The sequence below is a fragment of the Bos javanicus genome, chromosome 13 (assembly GCF_032452875.1).
Source record: "Bos javanicus breed banteng chromosome 13, ARS-OSU_banteng_1.0, whole genome shotgun sequence".
NCBI classification, from domain to species: domain Eukaryota; kingdom Metazoa; phylum Chordata; class Mammalia; order Artiodactyla; family Bovidae; genus Bos; species Bos javanicus.
In genome coordinates, this window is record NC_083880.1 from 54310940 (window position 1) to 54335205 (window position 24266).

Below are 24266 nucleotides of genomic sequence, written 5' to 3' on the forward strand. Positions count from 1 at the left end.
CTGTCCTGCTTCTGCCCCCGTGTCACCTTGGAGCCCTCACTGGCCCCACCCCAAATTCTTCCTAGTGTTCAGAGAGCTACTGAATGGGCCACAGCAGGTGCCTCCCCAGGGCCCATGGCTGGCGGGTTTCCCTGGCAGAGGGGGAGCCAAGGGACGTGGTCACTGAACAGGCTGTGGTGCCCAGGTTGGTCGAGGGGAGACGCACTGGGCAGTGGCAAGGTAAGGGGCCAGTAGGTCGGGGTTCCATGAAGATGTTACTAGAGAGGCCACTACGAGGGAGGTAGGGAGCCCCTGGCTGGGCCCAGGATGGTCACCTCAGCATCTGGGGGTGGGCTGGACACGTTCTCCAAACCTACCCCACCCTGCTGATTCACAGTGTGCCCAAGGCTGAGAGCCCTGAGTGGGGTCTGATCCTTGGAGGGGTGGGGCTGTGGGTACCAGGGCCTGGAGGCTTCAGTGGCCTCACAGGAAGAAGGCAGTGAGGGAGACCATGGTGGAGGGATCCTCACGACCAAGGACGAACGGCAGCTTGTCTCTGAGAAGCGGGTCAGGGAGGGAAGGTGGGACTCCACTCAGTGGGGGATGGGGCAGATGGGGGAGTCCCCGGCAATGAGCAGCCGCCTCCCTTGACAAGCATGCGTGTTTATCTGAGCAGGAAATGCACAGAGGGAAGGTTTCCAGGCCGGCCTCCGCCTCCTCCCCCTGCACCTCTGGACCCTCTTCTCCAGCTGCTCCAGGGGTCGGATGTCGGGTGTCCAGGATCCAGGGGCACATGCGGGCTCACTTGAGGCAGCAGGGGGACCGTCCTGCAGAAGCAGAGGCTGACAGGTCTGGTGGACAGCTGACACCATCAGACATGATGCTATGTGCACCAGGCCCCGGGTGCCGGTAGGACAGTGAGCCCTCTATCTGAACGTGCTCCTCCGGGCACTGACCCTTGGGCCCCCAGCCCCGATTCGCCAGCCTGGCCAGGTGTCCCCGGGGTGCTGAGCCCCATGAGGACCTCCTGCAGTCCTGCTGGGCTCCCCCAGGGCCCACGGGCCCCCACACGCCAGGCTGCCCACGCCTCTGCCTGCTCTGTCTTACTGAGGGCTCCAGGCTTCCCCAAGGGGAAGGAGGATGTGCCTGAGTGAGGGGTGCAGGGGGCACTGCCTTCCTTTCTCGGGGGCCCTGCTCTGACCCAGGAAAGGTGGGTCCTGAACCCCCTGGGGCCTGGGGCAGCAGGTCCAGCCCTCAAGTTGAGGCTGAAAGTTTAGGGCTGGCGGTCCCTGACCTCAGACAGGCTCTGATCCTTGTTTCATCTCAAAGGCTGAGGTTTAGCGTGGTGGGGGTGAGGGAGGGGGCTGGGGAGGGCATCATGACAGCACCTGCCAGCCTTGTCTGGACAGCGGGTACAAACTAGCGGGGCGCTTACGGCAAAGGCCGTGTCTGGGGAACTGTGGTGGGTGCTGGGGGGCAGGGACCCCTCTCTTTCCACAAATGTGTGGGCCTGGGCAAGGCGCTATGGGTGGGTCCCTTGCCCCTCCCCCGTCCTCTCTCACCCACCTGGGTGCAGAACTGTCCCCCAGCCAGCCTCAGCCCCACCCCCACCAGCAAGACTGTGAGCTCCTCTCCCCTCATCAGCCCGTCCATCCATCTCAGCATCTGAGCTGTGAGCAGCCGCAGCCCTGTTACACGGACGGATCATGACAAGGTCACTGGACCAAGCCTCCCACTGTGTCCCAGCAAGGAGAGAGGGAAGGGCGGGGAGGGCTGGGGGAGGGGAAAGTGGCCCTAAGCTCAGGGTTCCTGGGAGGCTGGGGAAGGGGAATTTGGGAGACCCTAGGCAGCCAGGCAGCCCCAGGTCTGTGTGGGCTGAGAGGACCTGTCCCCTCACCCATGGCCACTCCACTCAGAGCACACAGCCCCAGGACTGGAGAAGACCCCTCGCCCAGTACCTCTGTCCCCAGGGTGGGGGCCACCATGCCCCCCTTCTCCAGGGAGCCGGGCCTTGTTGCTTGTGCCAAGGGCCCTGGGGGCTTCCAAGATGGGCATGGGGGGCCGGGTGCTCTCGTGGGTGCAGGCATGGAGCTTCAACACGTGCGCTGGGGGGCGGGGGAAGATGTCAGTGGGGGTTGGGAGACCCTCCCTTGCTCCCTGCCTTGCCCGGAGGCAGCGGCCCAGGAGAACTGCTCAAGGCTGGGGCACCAATGACCCGGCACGGGGCTCCCTTCCCTCCAGTGTGAAGACAGAGGCACTGGGCACCACAGGAGGCAAGGCCACTCACTCTGGATGGCGGACTCGCAAGCCTGGCCCACGAGCTGGTAGATGGTGGCCAGGGACTGTGGCTCTCCCTGCAAGGGAGGACAGGCCATGTGGCTGACGGCTCAGGCAGTGTGGGGGTCAGTGCCTCCCCGTGCTCCCCCAGGGTCGGCCCGGACCCCAGACTCTGCACACTCACCTTCTCTCCTCGCTCCCCCTTGGGCCCCGGCAGTCCCTGAGTGGGAGGAAAAGGAGAAGTGCCTGGACCCCACAGCTGCCCAGAGACCCAGGAGTCCCCAGAGAGCAGAGGACCCACCTCTGCTGCTGCAAGAGGGAGACAGCCGGCAGACTTAGGTTTCCCTGTCCTCAGGCCCCACCCAGCCTGCAGGCCAGATCTGCTGCCACCCTGACCCCTGGAGCCCAAGTTGGGGAGCCCCACCCCAACCTGTCCCCCTCCTCTGTCTTGGGCTTGGCAGGGGGCAGTCCAGGGCTCCCTCTGCTCTAAGCTTTGTGTCAGCCTAGCTTTACAAATGTACCAGCTGCTGGGCACCCCTGGGCATCAGTGCACACGACTAGCCCCCCTGGCTGTTGGGCTGGGTGGGGAGGGCACTTACTGTGGGCCCCACGGCCCCTGGGGGTCCTCGCTCGCCGTTGCTGCCCCTAGCCCCCGCAGTACCTTGGAAGCCCTATGAAAGTGGGAGGTTGGGTTTGGTGGCTGTCCCCCGGGGGTGGCCTCTCCCTCCGAGTCCCCCCACCCTGAACCAAGATCAGACTCCTCAGCTTGTCCCCAGCCTCACACCAGCTGAGCCCCACACCCACCCAGCAGGCCCTGCTTTCCTCACCTACCCAGGGCAGTCCCGGCCCACCCTGACCACTGGCACTGGTTCTAGAGGAATATGTCCCAGTTGTCCAGGTGTGACTGCAGGCCAGGCCTCCCAGGGGTGGCCTCTTGCAGGAGGGGCAGCTTGGCCTCCCTGGTACCCAGTGAGGTACCAGGGAGGCCAAGCCCAGGAGACCCTGGCCAGGTCTGGGCTGCTGGCCCTAGTTCCCAACCCAGAGCAGCTCCCCGGCTCTGAGTTCAGCTAGGACCTCTGGGAACACTGGGCTTGGAGGAAGCTACTTCCGAGTGAGGGGGTTGCCCCCACTGTCTAGTGGGAAGGGAGCCAGACCCACCCGTCCGCCCTTCCCAGGCCCAACTAGGGGCTCAGGCACCTTCCTGCTGTGTGCCGTCAGGGTGCAGGCGAGGCTGGGGGCTGCACAAATGCATTTCCTACCAATCTCTCTGGTGGGGTGAGAAGAGGGGGCTACCTCTGTGCTCCTGAGCACAGGACACACACCCCACCGCAGTCTAAGTCCCTGCCCCAGCCCAGGAGAGAGAGGCCCTCCCTGGGTCACCATGTTCAGCTCAGCCTCAAGGAAACTTGAGGGATGCCAGTGGGATGTGCAGGGCTGGAGGGCTCACAGAGGAGGCAGCGCTTACCCTAGGGCCTGGGGGGCCAGGCAGTCCAGCAGTCCCCTCCAGGCCTCTCATTCCCTGAGGGCAAAGGAAGGGTGGGCGGGGGCAGGGCTGGTACCCCTGAAAGCCCCTCCCATGATGATCACCAAGACCCACAGCTATGGGGGGTACATGCCTGTGCCTGGCTGAAGCTGGCCCATCTCAAGGCCTGGCCCCGCCCTGGGCAGTGACTGCACCTGCCCCCGGTCAGTATGGACTGATACTCCCCTCCCCACTAGCCAGGCCATGCAGAGGGCAGGGTGGGGCAGAGAAGGAAGCCCCCACTGCCTCCATCTCAAGACCCTTCAGCCAGGCTTCTCTCCCACCTTCGGTCCCTGGATGCCAATCTTCCCGGGGGTGCCCTGGAGGCCGGGGTGGCCCTGAAATAGAACAGAGGTGATCGGCCAGGCTGGGGCTGAGGTCCAACCCAGAGGAGGAAGCTCTGTTCCAAGCACACAGCCCTTGCGTCCCCAGTATGGTCTGACCTGCAAGCCGGGGTGTCCATGGTCCCCCTTCTCTCCTTTGACCCCTGGCGGACCCTGGAGGGGGAAGATGGACTGGGCGGGAAGGCGAGGGGAGGGGGTGGGGGGACAGGGCGGGGGGATGCAGCACCTACCACGGGTCCCTGGATGGTGCGGCCCTGGGTGCCCGGTGACCCCTGCTGACCCCCAGGACCCTCGGGTCCCATCTGTCCAGGTGGCCCGGGCTCTCCCTGGAGACATGGGAGATGGGGGCTGAGGAGGCACATGGCTCCTCCTACAGCCCCTCCTTTGATCCTGCCCTGGGTCGGGGGGCGGGGCAGACCCGCCCACACACAGGCATCTTCACCCTCACGGCCCACCCTGAGAGGGTCCTGCTGCAACCCCACTCTATAGCTAGGAGCTGGGCCAGCTCTGACAGTCCAGTCACAGAGCTCCGAACCCCAGACACCAAAACATCCTACCAAACCTCTAAGGGACAGAGGCCACCAACACCATTTAAATGGCTTGATTTGCAGTTTTTTTTTTTTTTTTAAAGAATGCTTTCAAATAATTGAGAGTTAAAGCATATCAATGCACCAAATTCTATAAAGAAAACCACAGGCATTCCCATTTGTGAATATCAATGTGAAAATCCTAAATAAAACATGAGCACACAGAAGCCTGCAGCCTGTTAAATGAGTGGTGAGGGCTCAGTGACCATGCCGGCTTCTAGCGGGAGCAGGAAGAGTTCAGCATTTGAGAGAGATTAAATCATTCACCAAACTAATAGCTCCAAAAAGGAAAACGATTTGCTTGTGTTCAGAGCAGCTGATGAGGCACTAAATCTTATTTAACACCCATTCTTGATTTTTAAAGTCTCCTAATAAAATAAGGTTAGGATTTGACTATCACATGACAAAATCCATCTGTCTCAGCTCCCAGGCCGGCCCCACACTCAACGGGCAAACCCCAGAAGCATTTCTGTGAAGCTAACATGGACATGTCTGCTATCACCGGGCTTCCTTAACAAACTCTGGAGTGTCACCCACACCAGAGAAATAAGCAAGAAAAAAATTTTAAAAAGAAAGAGAAAATTGAAAAGGAGACAGTGATATGATTTTTCGCAGGTGCTGTAAATAAAAACCAGGAAAGTCCAAGGAAACCATATGAAATTAAAAAACAATTGCAAATAAGGTAATTGAGTAAGAAATGGGGCCCAAAAACAATACACAGAGAGGACAGGGGGTTTAGGGGAGAGGATGTAGAGCTGGACCCATCCCTGCCAGGACGGTGGCTGCTCCTGTGTCTGAAGAGCTATTTGGATTCTGGACTCCGTGCAAAGCTGGTGATGTGATTAGACCACATTTGAAGTGGCGGGGGTGGGGGAATGGCTACTCAATAAATAGAGGACCGAGGGGCAGTGGTCTGGGGAGGAAGGAGGAACCACAGTTCCAGGCTGGAAGGTGCTAGAAGCACTTCAAGGCCCATGAGGAGGTGGTCCTCACAGACTAAGGGAAGGCCTTTAAATACAAAGCGAGTCAGGAGCCGTGGAGACAGACCCACACAGCCGACACAGCCGATAAGACAAAGTGGATCCTAAATCTGCCTGCCACACATATCATAAGCCAGGTCAGGAGACCACGACTCGGTACACTAGTCACAGCTCAGGGCACAGGGTTCCCAGAAAACCTAGAGCTCCTCGAATGAAGGAGAAAAGCCAGTCGAACGGGGCCCGAAGACATGCATCCAACAATAAAATGCCAGCAACTTCCAAGGGGGTGGAGCGGCTAAAGGGAGAAACACAGGGGAGGGCAGAGCACACGTGGCCCAGCCGGCGCCCAAGACTGCCCGTCACACGGTGCCCAGGCTGTGGTCCCCCTCCTGCCTAGGGTTGGACTGCGGGGCGCTCACTCCTGCACCCACCCCCAGGATGCCCCATGACTCACCCTGGGCCCTGGGAAGCCTTGCTCTCCTGGGGCTCCGTTCCGCCCGGGGAGGCCCTGAAGAGGCACAAGCAAGGCTAAGGCCGGGCTGCACATTGGCCCCCCTGGCAGTGCCCTGGACTCCAGTCCCCACCTTCATGGTAGAAGAGGGAGGGATTCCGGGGGCCAGTGCCTCCTGGCCGCCTCCCCACAGTCACTGGTTACCGCACACACGGGCTCATGGCTTCCAGCCCTGGCCCCTCCCTGGAGAGGTCTGTGGACCACCAGCCGAAATGGGTCCTGCACCCTCCAGGTGGCCAGAGGGTCTGGGCCTGCCCCACAATGGGGCCCAGGCCTGGAGCTGTGACTCATGGCCAGGCCATGACCAGCACCATGCTGCAGCCTGATGGGCTAGGCTCCCACTCCCAGGGGGAACATATGGGCTCCAACACCAGAGAGGGGCTGGCTCAGGAGAAGGCTGCAGTGGGAAGGAAGGGGCTTCTAGGAGGGAACTCAAGGGCCGGGGGTGGACAAGGCAGCCAGGACACTCATGAACTCTGGCCATCAGTGAGGCAGGCCCAGGGACATCTGCTGGGGCTTGCGGAGGGGACCATATCCATCACCACTGGCAGTGAAATGTTGCCAGAGTCCCTGGTTACCCCAGGGAGGAACTGCGGGACTCACCGGAGGTCCTTGGGGGCCTGGGGGCCCAGGGGTCTGTGAGGAACATGCACAGGCAGATGGGAAGGCAGGACAGGACTCTCCCTCCTTCTGGGAGAAAGGAGACCCCCGCCATTAAATGCACCCCCTCTTCGCCTCTTGTTTAACCCCAGAGCTCAGTATCTGCACTAACTCCAGGGTCCAGGGAGGCGAGGGGTAAAGGGTGAGGACCTGGTCCTGGCCGCCACCTTCCTGGCTGCCTGGTACAGGCATGCTGACAGGATGCCATCTCTCGTTCCCTTGCAAGCCCTCGGCAGGGCCAAGCCCAGTGTGGGCACACAGGGGAGTCAGTGAGGACCCCTTCCTGTGCCTGAGCCCACAGAAAAGGGCAGTGGCCCTGAGTACGTGGCAGCAGCCACCCTGGAGCTGGGGGCTGCCTGGCCTGCTCTAGCTTTCCTTGCCTCAGGGCCTCCAGGACACCCATCCAGCTGCCCTGAGCTCCAGCTCCAGCCCTGTGGGTCACCTCCTCCAGGAAGCCTGTCCACACTTCTTCCGGATGACCTGGATGGCCTGTCTACCCCCAGACTCTTGCCCTCAGTGGGCACTTGGCCACCTACCGATGCTGGGAGCTCGCAGCACCTGTCCTCCTCTGCCCACGAGTCATTGCACACGATCTGTAGCACCTGGAGCTGGAACTTCGGAGAGGAAGAGAGAGGGGTGGGGTTGGTCAGGTGTGGCTGTCACAGGGGGTGGGAGGGGCCCACCAGCCCCAGATGGTCTGGCTCACCGAGGCGGAGCTGCTCCGGGGGCCCCGGGCTTTGGCCAACCTGCCCAGCATGACGAAGCCGGCAGCAGGCAGGCTGCCGGCCTCCCCGATGGGCCTCTCGGCCACCTTCCGGCAGTCCACGTAGAGCCTGACCCTGGCGTGGCCCACGGCCACATGCACCTGGGAGACAGCAGGAGGTTCCCCGGGGCCCCAGCCAGGATGGGCTCCCTCCATGTCCAAGGGCCAGGCCTGGAGCAGGGAGGGGCAGGGACCGTTCCCGGGGCTGGTGTCTGGGTCCTGACCACCCCACATCTCCTGAAACCCCTCAGAGGGCCTCAGTTTTGTTCTGTACAATGACACCCCCACGGCCCCTCCCAGGGGCTGCGGGACCAGGAGCAAGGGCTGGATGCTCTTTGACCCAGATTAGGGTGGGGGCATCCAGGGCAGAGCAAAGTTCCTGCATTCTGGGGGGTGCCATGGTGACAGGGCAGCCTGTGTCCTGCAGAGCCCAGTGGGGGTCTGTCCCAGAACCTGGGAGCACCGAGGGTATCAGGCAGGAAGGCACGAGCGGTGGTCCTTCCAGGACTTGCCAGTACCTTGTGGAAACTCCCAAAGAATATCCTCCTCACTTCAGGCAGGTCAAAGGTGACCTCCTGCAAGGTGGCCCTGGGGTCACGGTTGAAGTAGGTCAGCGACTTTCTGCCGGCTGGGGGATGCGACAAGAATCACATGAGACCCCTGCGCGGAAGGCGGGAGAGGACCCCCCAGAGCATCACCTGGCCCACTGCTGCCCCTCCAACTGACCGTCCAGCAGAACCCCGAGGATGGGCTGGAAGTCCTCGCTTGCCACCTGCCACAATGCAAAGGCCTCTCGGGGCGTCTCAGGGAGCAGGCGCAGGAGGAAGACGACTGTGTGCTCTGGGGGCAGGGTGGCCAGGTGGATGTCGCTGTAGGGAACAGGAGGGGCACCACAGGCCCGAGAGGAGGTCAGACCCCGGGGACCGAGAGTGGGGTCCTCGAGGCCAGGCTGGGGAGTGTCAGCAGTGGAACTCCCCTCTCCTCCTGGCCTATTGGGTCTCAACAGGAGCAGCCTGGGACCCCCAGGACGGCCCCACAGGAGGGACGGGAGGCCATCCCCTTGGCACGTGCTGGTTCTTCTCCAGTGCCCTTCCCCCACATTCTCTCCTCATAGCTCCTACTCTCTGCCAGCTCCTGGGAGCCCTCCACTCTTTGCAACCCCAGAGTTGCAATTTGTATTTTTCAAATTCCTATCAATATTATAAAGCACCTGATTTACCTTTGCAATTTAAAACATTTTAACTTAAGAAATATTATGCTGTGCATGTGGAAGTTCCAACGTGTGGTTAAAGACACCTCTGTGTATGAAGTGGGGTGATTATCAGACATCGGGGGCCATCCGAGCCATGGTCATGGTGAGTCACAAAGCAGTGGCTTCTCACAAACCCCGGATATGTGCAGATTTGCAGGATCAAATTAGAGCACACAGGAAGCTGGAGTTCTCAGGGAGACAAAGGTGGTGGCCCCTGCCCAGAAGTGCCACCTGGGGAAAGCCCTCCCACCCCACCTCCAGGAGATTTATTAATTTGTGGAACTCGGATTCCCGGAGTCCGTGTGCCCCCAGGAGTCTGCCCAATTGACTCCCCCAGGGTGTCCTCCTGCTCTCTGGCCCGCCCCAGCTCCCACCTGGCCCGCCGGGTCAGCTGAGAGTCCTTGAAGAGTGTGAACGTCCTGGTGGGGCCAAAGGCCGAGGGGTCCATGGCCACGCCGCGGATGGAGGCATATTCCTTCTCCACCAGCCCGAAGGCCGCCATCAGGTCAAAGCCTTGGGAGGGGGGCGCCATCAGACAGGAGGGGAGGTGGGGGTGAGCAGGAGGCAGAGTAGAAAACCACGTTTCTGGTGAGAGGGGAGTGTGGGAGCCACAGAGACAGTGCAGGGATGTCGGGCCTCAGGGGTCTGGTCCCCCCTTCCCTCTATCCTGGACTCAGGAAGGACATGCAGGGAGCACCAACCTGGCCCTACCATGCCCACAGCCATCACCTCCCCACAAGTCTCAGTGCCCAGACCCTCGCCCATCCCACTCCCACCCCAACTCGGCCGGCCCTGCAGCTTGGTCTGAGCAGCTCTGGACATCCTTCAGGAGACCCAGCTACCAAGATAGCTCCCCCGCCCTCACTACTAGCTGCCCCCACCTGGCAGATCTCCCTGACCACGCGGGGCCCACGTGTCAGCCTTCTCTCCGGGGAGGGTCTCAGACCCAAGCAGTAAAGATGTGATGCTGTGGACCCAGGCTCAGCCCCTCGCCCGCCCACCTCCCGGTCAGCACAGGCTCACAAAGGCCACGCAGGACCCACGGGCCCCAGGACTGCCTGACCCCAAACCCAGGCCACCCTCCCCCAACAAGGACCCAGAGGAGGAAGAGTGGGTGGGGGCTGCTGGGGAGCAGCTGCCACGCCAGAGTGGGACCTACCTGGGAGGGAGCCATCCAGGTGGAGGGCCGGGCAGGCTGCTGAGAGGGGACAGGGGTAAGGGTCAGCGGGGAGGGGCCCTTTGTGGCTGGATGCCCTGCCCTGTGGTCCCCACACTTCAGGGATAGGACAGGGACAGTGTCCAACCCCCAGGAAGACAGCACCTGGCCGGGTGCTCCCACAGGGTCTGCGTCGAGAGGTGAGATGCCCTAGGTGCAGGCCGGGAGAGACCTGGGTATGTGGACGTGCCTGGGTCCACACCGTCCTGGGGCCAGGCTGAGCCAGCCTGCTCCACTTCCAGGCACTGTGTGGACACTCTGAGTGTTCACGTATGAGTGTGGACGGGAACTGAGACTCTCAGGGCAGGAAGTGGCTCCCTGCCACCCAAAAGACGAAAGGTGCTGAGCCCTGGGTAGTGAGGCCCCTGTCCCCGGAGGTATTCAAGTCAAAACTGGGCAACACCATGGAGGGGACACGGGGGGAAGCTGGGGTGGTTGACTAAAGGGCCTTCTGTTCTGATTGTCTGATTTTCGAAAGGAGCAGCAGGAACAGCAAACAGATACTGAGGGTCCTCTCAGCTGGGTCCTGGCCTGGGGGTGGTGGGACCTCAAGGACCACTGAGACCCCGGGGGCGGGGCCAGCCCAGAGTGGGCCCTGGGCTACGCTGCAGCCAGCCCGTCTGTGGCATGTGTCCGGCTTCCCACTCCTACAAGCTGCACATCTGCCCTGAACCTCCTGGACACAGACCCAGAAGAACACCGCCCGTCCCCCAGCCCCGGGCCTCTGCAGGCCAGCCACAGCCACGATTCCCTCTATGCCAGCCTGCACATGCTCAGCTGGACTGCAGTGGCCTTAATCCTGCACCAGAGGGTCTCTCGCTAAGCTCTGCAACGCGGGGTACATCTGGGAGTCACAGGGCCCACACGTCCAGGCTGCCAGGGTCCTGGGCCTGGCCAGGGTCTGCTGGGATCTGGGATCTTGGCGCCCATTCACCCGTCCGGCCTGTGGCAGACACCGCCACGCTCTCCCCTGCTCCATAGATGGCTGAGACCAGGACCCGGTACTTGGTAGCCGCCAGCAGGTCAGGGATCGTCACGTGGCTCCCGGGTCCTGGAATGGAGATCTGGGCGGGGGTGGGGTGAAGATGGTCACTTGAGCATCTCCGCTAGTTTGGGCATCTTGGTTCCCTGTCTGTGGGTCACATCGCAGAAGAGTGGCCCCCTCGACAGGCAGGATGGGACATGTCTCCCCAAGCCCAGCATGCGGTGGCCCGTGAGGGGCGATGGCCTCCCCGGCTCCAGGGAGACCCACCGACTTCTCGGGTCCAGAGCCTGAGGCCAGCGCGTAGGAGAGCCGGTAGTGGAGCACGTGACTGCTCGGGGGCGTCCAGCTGACCCGCAGGCTGTCAGGCGACTCTGAGGCCAAGGCCAGGTTGGAGGGTGGGCTCCGGCTGACTGCGGGGGAGCATGAGGCGTGGGGTATCTCAGATGGCAGCGCTTCCCCTCCACTCTGCACCATGCCCGCCACCCTCCCACTCCACGGCCCCCACCATGCCCACCACCCAGCCCAGTGGCCATGGCCCAGACAGGGCCACCAGGCCAGCTGTGGAACCACCTCGGGTGCGGTGTCACACCAAGTGACCTGGACCCGTGGCCACCCCAGGGAAGCCTGCCTGGAGGACTCAGGGAGGCTCTGTGGACCCAGTGGCCCACTCGCAGGGTCAGGACTGGAGGGGCTGCCTGTCAGGCCCACGGAGTCGGGGGTTCTGGGGCAGAGCAGGGCCACCTACCGGGGGTGTAACGGAGGGACACAGGGTCACTGCGGGCCCCGTCCCGGTAGTAGGCCAGGATGGTGATCTCATACTCTGAGTGCCTCCCCAGGCCAGGCAGGATGGCCGTGCCCAGGTTCCCCGGGACAGAAATCTGTGGAGAAGAGGGACTGGTGTCCACCTGGGGGAGGTGTCCTTCCCTGGGGGCCAGGCTCATGGGAGAAGCTGGGGTGGGGAGGGTCCACTCCCCCCACACCTCACGGGCCTTCCCCTCTCCCAGGGGCGTCCACGTGATCTGGTAGACAAGCACGCCGGACACCGCCGCGGCCGCCCACTCAAGCCGGACTTCGTCCCCAGGCAGTTCTGTCACCGACAGCTGGCTCGGGCTGGGGACTTTCCCTGGAAGAGGGAGACTGAGGCTGGGGTGGCAGAGGGGCCCCCAGTCCCCACTCACGGTGCCTGCGGTCCCCTTTCCCAGGGCAGGCTGCGGGCTGGGCACTGGTCCCGGGTCCCACCACCACACCTGTCCAGGTACTCGCCCTCACCTGACTTGTGTTGGTCTGAATCACTGAGGGAAGCAGAGGGAGGTGGCCTGGGGACCCCACCCCGACTGCCACTCACGTGTGGTCAGGCGGCCGGTCAGTGTAGAGGAGCTGCCCCCAGGGTAGAGACAGGTGACGCGGACCATGTAGGTGGTAGAGGAGGAGAGGGGCCCCAGGATGGCTGAGGTGGCGTTCCCAGGAACCTCCGTCTGCGGTGGGGGGGAACACAGGCAGCTTGAGGGGGGCAGCTCCTGCCAGAAGGAGACCCAGGCCTCCCCCACAACCACTCCCAGACTGGAGAGAGGGGACCGGGAGCGGAATCTGTGCCCCTGGGTGGGGTCTTGCCCATTCCCCCAACACACTGGTGTTTTCACCTCTCAGGGCCTGCTCCCCCAGCACACCCCGTCCAGCCTGTCACATGTAAGGATTCTTACAATTCTTTGCTTCACTTCTGCCTCATCCCCCCTGACTAGGACTGGGGCCCACAAGGGCCGGGGTGGGGTCAGCTGCCTTCCACTCCCCCTGCACTGCTGAGGCTGAGCCTCGGGAGACGCGGTCACATCCACTGACCCTGAATTCAGGGGCCTGGTCGGGGAGGCTGAGAGCGCTGGTCCCCGTGAACAAATCGCCCCCCTCCCCGGACATGCAGGCCTGCTCTCACCTGTCCCGAGTGGCCTCCCTTGCCCGAGATGTAGCTGACCCTGAACAGGCGCACAGGTCTTGCGGTGCCCTCCCAGGACACGCGGGCTGAATCATGACTCACGTCTGAGAAGCTCAGGTGTCTGGGGGTGGTCAGGGCGGCTGCAGGGCACACCGAGGCCTTAGGACTGCCTCATGGGTACCAGGGGAGGGCAGGCGACAGCCGGGGTTGGGGGACTATTGGATAGGGTTGGGGTCCCCCACCGTGGAAAGTTGGGGGGAACCAGAGTAGGCAGCAACCTGCGGGATCCACTCACGGGTCCTGGCACGGATGCCCTGGGCCTCACTGATCTCTGCCCCTCGAAGGCTCTGCACCCACACGTCATAGTCCCTGCCCGGGGCCAGGCCATCCAGCAGCACCTCCGGCCGCCCCACCCGCACCTGCAGGGACACTCATGCTGGCCCCACCCTACCTGCCCCCTTCCCCCAGCCTCCCTTCCCTATGCTCCTCCCCCCGTGCCCGCCCCCCCTCTCCTCTGTGCCCCGCACCTCTCTCCTCTCCTCCTCGCCCTTGGGGGAGGCAGGTGACCACCGCACCAGGTACTGGGTGGCCTCTGCCGAGGGCTGCCAGGTGAGGCGGACAGTTTTGGGTGTCACTGCAGCCAGGGTCAGCGCCTGGGGTGGGGGCAGGGGTGCTGGGGGAGACGGGAGCAGAAAGTTTAAAAATGCAGCAGCAGGCAGAAATCAGACCTATCAACCAGCGGGAGTCGGGGGAGGACAGACACCTGTCAGTCCCTTGGTAGGCGCGGGCTAGGTGTGTCCAGATGGAGACACAGAGAGGGGAAGACCAGCAGGGGTAGGGGAGGACAGACAACTGACTGTAAGTCCTGGAACTTATTTCACTCTGGACCGCCCCGCAGGTTTCTGTTAAGGCCACCTGCCCTGAGGGTGAGAGGGCCGTGGCCTGGGGTTAAGAGGCCACAGCCTGTGTGGTCCCATTTAGATGGAGGGTCCAGGATCCGCAAACCCCAGAGACAGAGAGCAGATCAGGGGTCGGCAGGGACTGTGGGGGAGGGGAGGACTGGGGTGACCACTAAGGTGTGGGGCCCCCTTCAGGGTGACGGGTGCACAATGCTGGGACAATATGGAAAACAACAGTATCACCCGCTGTGAACAGGTGACTGTGGGGTGTATCTCAATAAAGCCGCCAGGTGGCGGGTCTCACGCAGTCCTGGGGGAACTGCAGGCCAGGCAGGGTGGGAGCTCCACAGTGTGGCAGCAACAGTGATGGGTCCCTGTGTGTTAGGGTTGTGATACAAAGGATGTCACTTGTGCTCAGAAGAGGACACTGAGGGTCAGAGCGGCCCAGTGACTCGGCCTTTGTTGGGTGTGGTACCCTGCCTGGGTTCAGACCGCCTTGAGGGTGCCGGGCTCCAAGGGGAGGCTGCAGGAGGGGGAGCCCCTACAACCCTCAGCTCACGCACACACCTGTGGTCGCCAGGCCCTGCAGGCCCTCGCCGACGCCAGCCTTGTAGAGGGGGAACACAGAGACCAGGTACTCGGTGCTGGAGGTCAGGTTGTGCAGCTGTGCTGACGAGGTGGGCCCTTCCACCACCACCTGGAATAGGAGCCGCGAGGAGCAGGTCGGTGGGGTGCAGGGGAGCAGGAAGGGGTGCTGGGTCAGCCTTCACTCCCTGCACAGCTGTGTCCCCAGAGCAGGTCTGGGCCATCAGCCTGTCACACAGGCGTGAGCACAACCCTGCCATCCACGGGTGCCTGGGGCCGTGGTTGCATAAACCTCCCGCATCTGCTCCTCATTCACCTTGATTTTATCACCTGTGGGCGTTACTCCAGCCCTGCCTGCGGTGGCGGGGCTGGGGGGCCGGTGCTCACCTCCCTGGGGGTGCCGCCCTTGGAAGGCCTCCACACAATCAGGTACTTGAGGGGCGGCTGTGGGGCCGGGCTCCAGGACAAGAGGACGCTGGAGGAGGTCACTTGGGTCAGGACCAGCCTTGTGGGAGCGGGAGGGGGATCCAGGGCCGGTGTAGCTGTGGGAGGGAGAGGAGCCCAGGCCCAGGGGGAGGCTGGTGTCAGTGGCTCTGCCTGCGCCCCCTGGCGGCCACTTCCAGGAAGGACAGGGGCTCCCCAGTTGTCCTGGGAGCCCTGAGAGCCCAGTGGGAGGGGACCTGGTGGGGCTGCACCTGGTGTGGCAACCCTGCCCCTGCCCCAGCCGCGTCGCTCACCTGGGCTCCCACGCGGGCTCCTGCCCTGGACCTTCTGGCAGATGAGCCGGCTGAGTAGGCCAGAGAGTGTGCCGAGCTGGGGGAAGTCCTGCACATTGTGGACGGTGATGTCCAGCGGCTGGGATGCCAGGAGCCTCAACTCGGTTTCGTCGGCATTCTTCACGCCTGCCGCAGTGTTGAGAGAAGGGTTAGCCCACTCAGCACCCATGTTTGTTGTGCAGTCAGGACCACTGGGCCCCTGCTGGTCACCCAGTCGGCAGAGAGCCCTTCCCAAGGACCCCAGACCCCACAGGCCCCGGAATGGGGTCACCTGGCCAGGTGCCCATGAGAGACAGGTTGGTGTGAAGGTGCCTGTGGCATGCCTGCCCAGGTCTCTGTGGAGCTTGCAGCCAGGAGAGAGGTCAGTGTGCTTTCCTTGGGGTCCTGTTCACCCAGGGGCTGGGGTCAGGCACAGAGCAGGGTCTCTGCTTCCAGAAACTCTGCCCCCAGGTCTGGAGTTCCCTCCCAAGGGATGGAGTTAGTGACTGGCTGGCTATGGTAGCAGAGAGAGGTTCCCAGGGCATATGGTGTGGGGAACAGGGAGGGGCCACAAACATGTCCACAGATGACACTGCCAACTGGCCACTTCACCAGGAAGTGGCCAGGCTGCCCACGCCAACTTGTGTGGCCACCTCCAATTGGCCAGGTGGGAACTCAGGTCTTCAGAGCAGGGACTCTTCCTCCCATTCATAGATGGGGTTGGGGGGCGGGAGCAGGTGCTGAGGCTCAGAGGCCACAAGACCTGCAGCTTGGGGAGCCGGGAGCCACCCTACTGTGTTCTGTGAGAATGCCCACTGAGAGCCCGGGGGGGAGCTGCTCACCCACAGCAAAGATGTCAACACCCAGACCCTTGAGCACGTGGCCAGCAGCGTGGGCATCATCCTGGGACTTGCCATCTGTCACCAGAATCACCAGCTTGGCCGCCTCTGGACGGAGACCTGCTCTGGGCTTCAGGTTCTGCTCCAGCACGTGGGTCAGGGCCAGGCCTTGGGCACAGTGAGAGCAAGAGTGCTCATGCCCCCACACACTCTCCTGCCCACCTGCGATGGCTCCACCAGCCACTGGCCATCTGCTCTGCCCACCAGGGCAGTCCTGGCCCCTTCAGACTGTGGGTGCCTGGAGGGCAAGGATTCCCCCTTCCTTCCCTCACAGGCACCCGAGACCCAGGGGCCAGCACCCCACACCTTGCTGCTGCAGGGTGCACAGGGTGAATGGGGATCAGGGAGGGAATTGTGCCATGGGTGTGTGGTCTGCCTGGGTCAGCAGTCCTCTCCCCTGAGGAGGACTGCTGAAAACAGGGCTCCCCCAAGCTGTTGGTGGGCCTTCCCAGGAGCCTCTACTGACCAGAGGAGCAACTTGTTTTCAGCAGTATTGCCCGACTTGCCACATTCACCATGGATGAACGAGGCAGACTGGCCCTCTGCAAAGGCATGAAAACACAGGACTCGGGCGTGGTTCATGCATGCCTCTCCTTATCTGTGGTTGCAAGGGAGACTAATCACGGGACAAGACCTGAATGGACCTCGAGGGTGGGGCCGAGGCTGGGGCTGGGGCTGGGGCCAGGCAGACCTGTGAATGTGTTTCCTCCTCTGTAGTGGAGGTTGTGCACAGCATTCAACACTTCCTCCTTGGTGCCAAAGGCATTCAGGTCCCACTCAGTCTGGGGGGCTCCACTGTACTGAGTCAGACCTGGAAGGGGAGAAGTCCCCACTCTACTGAGTCAGACTGGGAGGGGAGGGGTCTCCTCTATATTGAATCAGGCTGGCAGGGGGTGGGGGGAGTGGGCACACAGCAGGTGGGCAGAACACACACAGCCTTGCCCAGGTCACCAGGAAGGCATGTTTGCAAATCTCCACTTTCCACACAAGGTCCCCCTGGGAGCTAGCTGTCTTCCCAGTGCAGGTGGGGACCTCAGTTTTGCCTGGTCGGGTGAGAACTTAGCCTTGGTTCCTCCCTCACTTTGCACTCCCTTCTCAAAGCTGGGGGTATGGAGTGGAATTGTGAGGACCACCCCAGCGGGGCACAGGGCAGGGCTGGGACCCACCTACTTGGACTTTGCCCGGCCCAATTTCAAAGGGCTCGATGACGCTGGCCAGGAAGTCTTTGACCTGCTGGAAGTGACTGTGGCCTATACTCCAGGACCCATCCACCAGGAAGATCATGTCCACAGGCATGGGGGGTGTGCAGCGGAACTGGGGTCTGCCTGGGGTGGGAGGGGAGGGAGGTGAGGTGTTGGGCAATGTCATCACTGCTACAGGACCCTGAACTGCCTGTGGCTGGGCTCCAGTCCCCAAGATCTCCTTCCCTGAGGTTGGTAGAGGGGGAGGGGCTGCAGGACTCTGGCTTCAAATGAGATGGGCAGCAAAGTGTTGAGGGACAGGTACCAGGGTCTCACCAGACTTAGAAAACTGCACTTGAAGCTCAGCCCACTGTCCCAGCCTCCCTGAGTCCCCCAAAAGGGGGTTCATAGGACATCTAGTTGCTCTGGAACCTCCACCCTCTATTGGCCTGGCCAGTGCTGGTCACTGCGCAATTGTCCAAGGGGAAATTGCACCTTCCTTACCCACCAGCTCCCAGGCACAGCTGGCAGAGGCTGTCCAAAGAGGATCGACTGGGGTGAGTCAGCACCATGGACAGCGCCAGGTGGCCCCTCATTCCACCAGCTCTAGGCTGAGTCCTCACCGTGTGTGAAGAGGGTTGTCCTAAGGACCAGGAGCTCTTTGGAGACAAAGCCATGCCCCTTGACCTGGGGCTCCCAGAGCTTTGCACAGTGTCTTCAGGCCAAGACCCAGAGCCAGGGCCAGACCCCCTCTTGGAGGCTCCTGGCTGGGTAGGTGTGGTGAGACCCTCACTGAATGTGGGAGGCACCCTCTGGCCTCAAGGCCCTGCACTGTGGGGGAGACCACCCTGTAAGACCCCAAGTCCACTGGGAGACTGTAGAGGGCCTGGACCCCAGGACCCCACGTGAGGTCTAAGGAAGGAGGTGTCTTTTTCCATTCCAAGTCTGATGGGGGAGACAAAATCAGAAACATCCCAGGTCTGGTGGGGGAGGCACATCTCCTGCAGGGGGAGGCCCCTGCAGGGCCTCATGGGCAATGCTGTGCTGTGGTCCCGCCCTCAAGCCCGCAGATGCTGGCACCCCAGCCATCTCACCTGGCTTCCCTCTCCCTCCAGCTGAGGTCCTGGCGTGGTTCGGCCCCTCCAGGTCTGGGGTGGGCTGAGCAGGGCCCTCCCCTGTGGGGCCCCTGGGTGGGTGCTGCTCCTCACCAGGTACTCCTGGGGGGATCACAGCTGTGTTACCCCTCACCAGCCACACTCAGGCTGGGGGGTACCTGAGGGAAGTCGAGGTAGTGTGACCAGGCACTGGGGCCCAAGGACATTCCCAGCAGATGACCTGTCCCAGAGGGTTAGTAAAGTCAGGAGCGGGCAGCCAAGCTTAAGTGCAGGAGTGTGAGGGCAGACAGAAGGAGGACTTCCTGGCCACGTGGAAACTGTGAGGCACTGAAGACTGCCCCCTGTTCCCAGGCACATACCGTCCCCCGACTTGGCTCCACCAAGCGTGGGTGGATCTTGGCTTGGGGCCAGGGCCCCTGGGGGCTCAAGGTCTGGGCTCCCCACAAGGGAAGGGGTGGGCTCCAGGGTTGCCCCCAGTGGCCTCTGGCTGCTCCTGCTCACGGAGTTACTCTTCAGATCCTTGACTGCAGAGAGATGTGATGGGATATCAGGACCCCACCGCCCGGCAGGGGGGATAGAGGCCTGGGGGCTGCCCACGCAACCCTTCCCACAAAAGCCCATCCAGGCTCCATGGGCTCCCAGCCTCTTCTGCACACATGCACGCCCAGGGCACTTACTCACAAACTCCCTGCGAGCCAGCAGGATGTTCCCTGAGCCAGTGAGCTCAAAGATCTGCAAGGTGTACCCCTTGGAGGGGCTCAGGCCCCCCACAGTGGCCTTGGGGGTCTTGGTGGTCAGCATCACGTCCTGCTCTGGGTCCCCTAGGGTGGGGTTGGGGAGAGGGATCGAGGCAGCTGAGGCGGGTGGTACCTGCATGCGTGTGTGTGCTTATGCCTGAGGTGTGCGTGTGTGTGCATGTGTGTTAGGAGTGGTGGAATCTGCCTGGCGCCCCTTTTTCCCCTCCCCTAGTTCCTCCCTTTGGGCCAGGGGAGGGAGTAGGGGGAGAGGTCTGTGTGTCTCTCTCTAGGACCTGATGGGAGTGGCCTGTGCTCCTCCCCAGAGGGACTCATCTCAGGGTCCACAGGGGGATCTGTAAGTTCTCCAGGTGCCATCAGAGCAGCGCTGGGGACACCATGGAGGTGTCTGTGCAGACAGGGCTGCACGTGGGGAGGGGCCTGCCGCCTGTGCACAGGGGCTGGATAGCACATGGCAGTGAACCTGTAAGCACGTCCCAGTGTGACTGTGAGTCTATGCTAAAAACAAAGAAACAATTCCAAGGGCATGCTGCCATGCTCTCAGGGGAGGCGGCCACGGAGGCGATAGGAGCGACTGATCAGAGGTCAGGAATACCTGGCAATTCTTGGACCTCAGGTGCTAGAAAGGGGATTCAGAGAGGAAGGACTCACAAGCCTGCCCACTGTCCAACATCCTGCAAGGTGGACAGCCCCCAGCCTGGGCCCAGCCCTGCATGGGGAGGTGGCACAGGCCAGGAGGGTGAGGTCCCAGGTGCTTCACGTGACTCAAGCTGCATAATTTTCACAAGCCCCCACCCGTTTTGTAGATGGGAAATCGAGTCACGCAGTTGCTCAGAATCAGGATTTAAGCCCAGGTCTGTTGGGTTCCTGCTGCTTTCCAGGGAGGGATGGACAGGCAGGTTCTCTGAAGAGTGCATCCTTGGCACATCCCCCCCCCCTAATTCTTTGGGGTTGAGACCCTGAAGAGCTCCACCCAGGTGTAAGGGTTTCTGAGGACAGGTCAGCTCTTGAAACAGCTGAAGCCCAACGTCAAACAACCTTAACTCCTAAAATGGAGCGAGTCTGCCACTCGGGCTTGGCACTGTCAGGGCCCTGAGAACTCTAAGCTGGGGGAGGGCCCTTTTTTTGCAAAGTCGTTGACTGCCTTCTGCACGTGCCAGGTGTGGGGACACACGGCGGGGACATTAAGGGCCCTGTTCTCCCGCCACAACCTCCCTGTGCTAGTGGGGAGACAGCGAGGAGGTAGGGCAGAGCCCAGGGGAACCAGCACTGCGACCGCCGTGCTGAGCGTGTTCACCGTCGGTCTGCACAGAGGCAAGGCGCAGGCCCCTACCTGCCCTGGGCTTCACCTGCACCAGGTAGCCGAGGCTGCTCCCTTCTGACTCTCTCCACTTCATCTGCAGCCGGTCCTCAGGCAGCACCGCCAGCCTCAGGCGGCCACTCGCTGAGGAAGCAGGACAGGCGGTCAGGACTGATCCTCCTTGGTGACCTCCCCAACCAGCTGTGGGACCCCATCCTGAGGTTCCGAGGAGGCTGTGGCCCTTCTGGGGCTCAGCCCCTCCGAGGTTCAGAGGGGACTCCAGTGCCACTGGGGGGAACTTTGAGAAGAGGAGCCCACCTCCCCCGAGCCAGGGTTGGAGGAGGACTGGTCCCCCTTGCAGTCCAAGGCTGCCGGGCAGATCTGGGTGGGGGAGACTTCTGTCCAGAGAGGCCCTCCTGGCTCTATAAGGGGTGCCCTGCACTGTGGACTTAGGCTCAGGCCAGCATCCCAGAGTGGCCCTAACTGCCCACCCACCCAGTGGAGACAGGCTCAGAGCCAGCTGCAGCCAGCCACCCCTCCCGATTCCCCGCCTGAGTCCCCGAAGTGCAGTGGAGACACAGCTGCAGACTCCCTGCTGCCATGGTCACACATCCCAGGAGGTGGGGGTGCCTGGGGGCGGGGGCTCCCTGGGGCGGGTGCCCTGGCCGTCCTGGGAGGATGAAGGGGCCATGGAGGCCTGAGCCCTCCAGCACAGCCTGACTTCCAAGCTTCCGGCAGCTCCTTGGTGTGGGTGACTATTTTTGGAAAGTGGGGACAGAGATGGACTTCTTCTGGCTGCCCCCCTCAGAGCAGGGGCACAGGGGAAGGGCAGGGCTGGGGGGAGCCCGTGGCAGACACAATGGCCGCTTCAGAGCGGGTAGCAGCTGAGCTGGGCCTCCGGATGGGCCCCCTGCTCCCTGGAGCGTGAGCTGAAAGGCAGGAATGTCTCAGCAGTGGGGGCCTTGAAAAGACGCTTGTGAGTGGGGGGCCCAGCTCATGAAGAGCCTCTGTCTCCCGGCACCCCTGACATGTTGTTGGGGGGGCATCCCGAGCTGCCTTCTGGGTCTGCAGGTCGGAGCCTTGGCAGGCACTGGGGAGACAGCACCCCACCAGGGGCACCCCCACACAGGGCCATTCTCGGAGAAGGGCAGCCTGGACTTATGGGTCCCACCCCCATCTTCCAACCACCCCCCGACGCAGTCCACCCAGAGTCTGCAGGTGCCTTGTGCTGTCTACCTTGAGTGTCTGGGGTTTCTTACTGACTTGGTCCCCTTGGGGGATCTTGTCAGAGCCCCAGGGATGGAGGCCCCAATCATCTGTGAGCAAAATCATAGCCAGGAGGATGTGCCGCTAGTAAGAAGGTAGTTAGAGAAGCCAGGACTCCAGGCTGGGTGGCTGTGTGACAGGTCCCTGCCGCGCCCCCGTGAGGACTAGCTCAGAGGTCTCCTACCCTCTCGGCACCCGTGGGAGCTGGACAAATGCCAGGGATGTGGCTGGGGGGCAGTGTGGAGGAGGCTCGCTACGTGACTCAAACACCACCTCCCAAGGTTGGTCTCCCCAGCCTTCCCTGACGGGTTTGAGCATCACCCTGAAAGGGACACGCCCCATAGGGAGCTGAGCATCCCCTCATTGGACGGGGGACAGCTGACCAAGGTGCTGCCCGTGGCCATAAATGAGCTGAAAGGATCAGGGACCTGCTGGAGGCGGCGTCTTGGGCTCTCCTTGGGGGTGTTGCGGGGGGGTCACTTTTCACTCTAGATTCTGTTGTTTGAAAATTTCACAATTAAAAACGTGTCCAGAGAATGATGAAAAAAAAATCACTAATGCAAGAGTGAATCAAATGCACAGTGCATTAATGCACATTTGTGTTAACAAATGGATAAGACAAAAAAAGCCCAACTAAAAGGAAAAACCGCAGTACCAAAGGTCAAGCCACACAGTTGAGGGTGATGCTGGGGGCAGAGCTGTCCTGTCTTCCCGTCTCTGTCCCCTGAGCACCCGAGCCCCTGGAAGCAGCAGCTGCTCAGGGCCAGAGGGAGATTGGTCCCGCAGGGGGGCCTGTGCCCTGGGCAGGTATGGCCTGGGGGAGCCAGGCAGGAGCCACAGTTCCAGGAACCCTCACCCGTGTCCTCACCTTGTCCCTGGCTGAGCCCCAGGGTGACACTCAGATACAGACAGAGGCCGACTCCGAGGTGAGGGCGCACGCGGACGCTCATGGTGCGCAGCCTATAGGAGGAGAAGAGGCCACTCAGCCACCTGTCTGACTGTCCGTTCGTCAGTCCATCCCTTCCTGATCTCTAAGCCAGAGTTTGTTCATCTTTGCCCTTGTGGGCCTGGGACTGAGCCCCACCCAGACACCTCCGGACGCCCACCCTCCTGTCTACAGGAGCTGGTGTCCAACAGGCCTGGGGGGCTTCCTGGGTCCACAGGTCAGCTGCCCTTCACCTGCCCACCACCAGCTTCTGCATCCCATCCTTGTGACATTCTCGACAGCCCCACATGGGGCCTGGTTGCTGCTCTGCCCACTTGTCATTAGACCAGGGAGGAAGTGGGGGCAGGTGGGCGGTCCTGCCTGCAGCCCTGAGTAAGTCAAGGTGGGACCCCAGTTGAAGCAGGACCCTAGGTGTGCTGCTCACTTGCCAGCCCAGGAAGAGGTGTCCTGGCTGAGAATCCGCCCCCCAGGACACCAGCCTCTCTACCCCAGAGCCGGCTTCTCAGTGAGTCAGGGGGAAGCCCTGAAGGGGATTGGGTCCTGGGGGACTCCCTCCAGGCCTCTGCTAACAGAAAAGAGAGGAACGCAGGGCAGGATCTCAGGCTCCTGGGACCCCCAGCCCAGCCACACCCCTGGCGGTGGGGCTCACAATGTCCTTGGGCTGTGGAGGGGCTGGAGGACGAGGCAGTTTACCTGGTGACCTCACTTTCTGACCCTCCTCCACACTCTGAAACCAGGCTGCCCTCCCTGGAACCTCCGTGGGACCCTTCCAGGGGCACAGAGGTCAAGGCTGTGATCGGGATCCCTCGACAGTGTCTGCCCTCCTCCACCTGTGACACTAGGGGTCCAGGCCCCACCCCCACCAGACCCCATGCATCCGGTCCTTGCACCCCCAGGAACTCAGCTCCCCCGACCCTGAAACCTCTCTAGAAGGTCAAGCTCATCTTCAAATCACACACCTGGAGCAGCCCCTAATGGGAGCAGCCCCTGCCCACCCAGCCTCCAGACGAGTCACCAACCTGCTCCTGTCCCCGGGCAGCGTCCCCTGGTCCCGTGTGCTCCCGTCCCACTGCAGTCACAGGAAGGCCGTGACTTATGAGGCCCCTTTGTCACTGCTCTGGCCTAGCCCCACCCACCCGGAGCCTCCGCCCCTTCCCCCACCCCCCACCAGCTCTTCCATCTGCTGCCCAGAATGTCTCTCCCAAGAGCTGGGGAACACAGGCCACAGCATGAAGGACCCATCACCCTGCAGGGCGGGGCCCAAAGCACCAAGGGACAAACACCTATACCCCTCACTTCACAGGGCCTGTCCCAGAGAAGCCCATGGGGAGGCCCCTCAGGGACCAAGGTCACCATGTGTCACCCCAGGGGGCCAAGCTATGAGTAATGGGCAGGGGGTTTCTGGCAGCCTCGGTGAGTGGCAGCCTGGAGCAGCAACTGGACGCCAGTGTCACACCAGCAGCCACAGCCTCCTCTCTCGTCCAGCATCGCCTCCCAGGACCTGTGACCCCAAACCCGAGCCATTTGTGGGACTCTCCAGTGCCCAGGGCACCCCCGCTCTG

At 62.3% G+C, this 24266-nt stretch overlaps 1 protein-coding gene across 6 annotated transcripts; it reads right to left on the reverse strand.

Moving 5' to 3' along the window:
• Positions 1 to 626: 626 nt before the first annotated feature.
• On the reverse strand, positions 627 to 23860 carry COL20A1 (collagen type XX alpha 1 chain). Of its 6 annotated transcripts, none has more exons than XM_061436920.1 (37): positions 23724 to 23860; positions 22627 to 22718; positions 20526 to 20636; positions 19115 to 19258; positions 18797 to 18961; positions 18417 to 18539; positions 17308 to 17466; positions 16833 to 16952; positions 16085 to 16249; positions 15225 to 15389; positions 14875 to 15029; positions 14470 to 14599; positions 13531 to 13676; positions 13299 to 13422; positions 13004 to 13143; positions 12422 to 12551; positions 12057 to 12199; positions 11822 to 11954; positions 11344 to 11486; positions 11026 to 11155; positions 10035 to 10070; positions 9250 to 9388; positions 8350 to 8492; positions 8142 to 8251; positions 7567 to 7725; positions 7397 to 7474; positions 6804 to 6890; positions 6144 to 6197; positions 4353 to 4448; positions 4222 to 4275; positions 4063 to 4116; positions 3722 to 3775; positions 2856 to 2927; positions 2441 to 2476; positions 2267 to 2333; positions 1938 to 2084; positions 627 to 806 (listed from the first exon to the last, which is right to left on the reverse strand). In XM_061436920.1, the coding sequence occupies exons 2-37, from the start codon at positions 22706 to 22708 to the stop codon at positions 781 to 783; spliced, it is 4020 nt and encodes a 1339-aa protein (XP_061292904.1). In that variant the 5' UTR covers positions 22709 to 22718; positions 23724 to 23860; the 3' UTR covers positions 627 to 780. The 6 variants fall into 6 exon arrangements, with proteins under 6 accessions (XP_061292904.1, XP_061292905.1, XP_061292901.1 ...); XM_061436921.1 differs by having other exon boundaries at positions 6804 to 6887; positions 10035 to 10073; XM_061436917.1 differs by having other exon boundaries at positions 10035 to 10073.
• Positions 23861 to 24266: the final 406 nt, after the last annotated feature.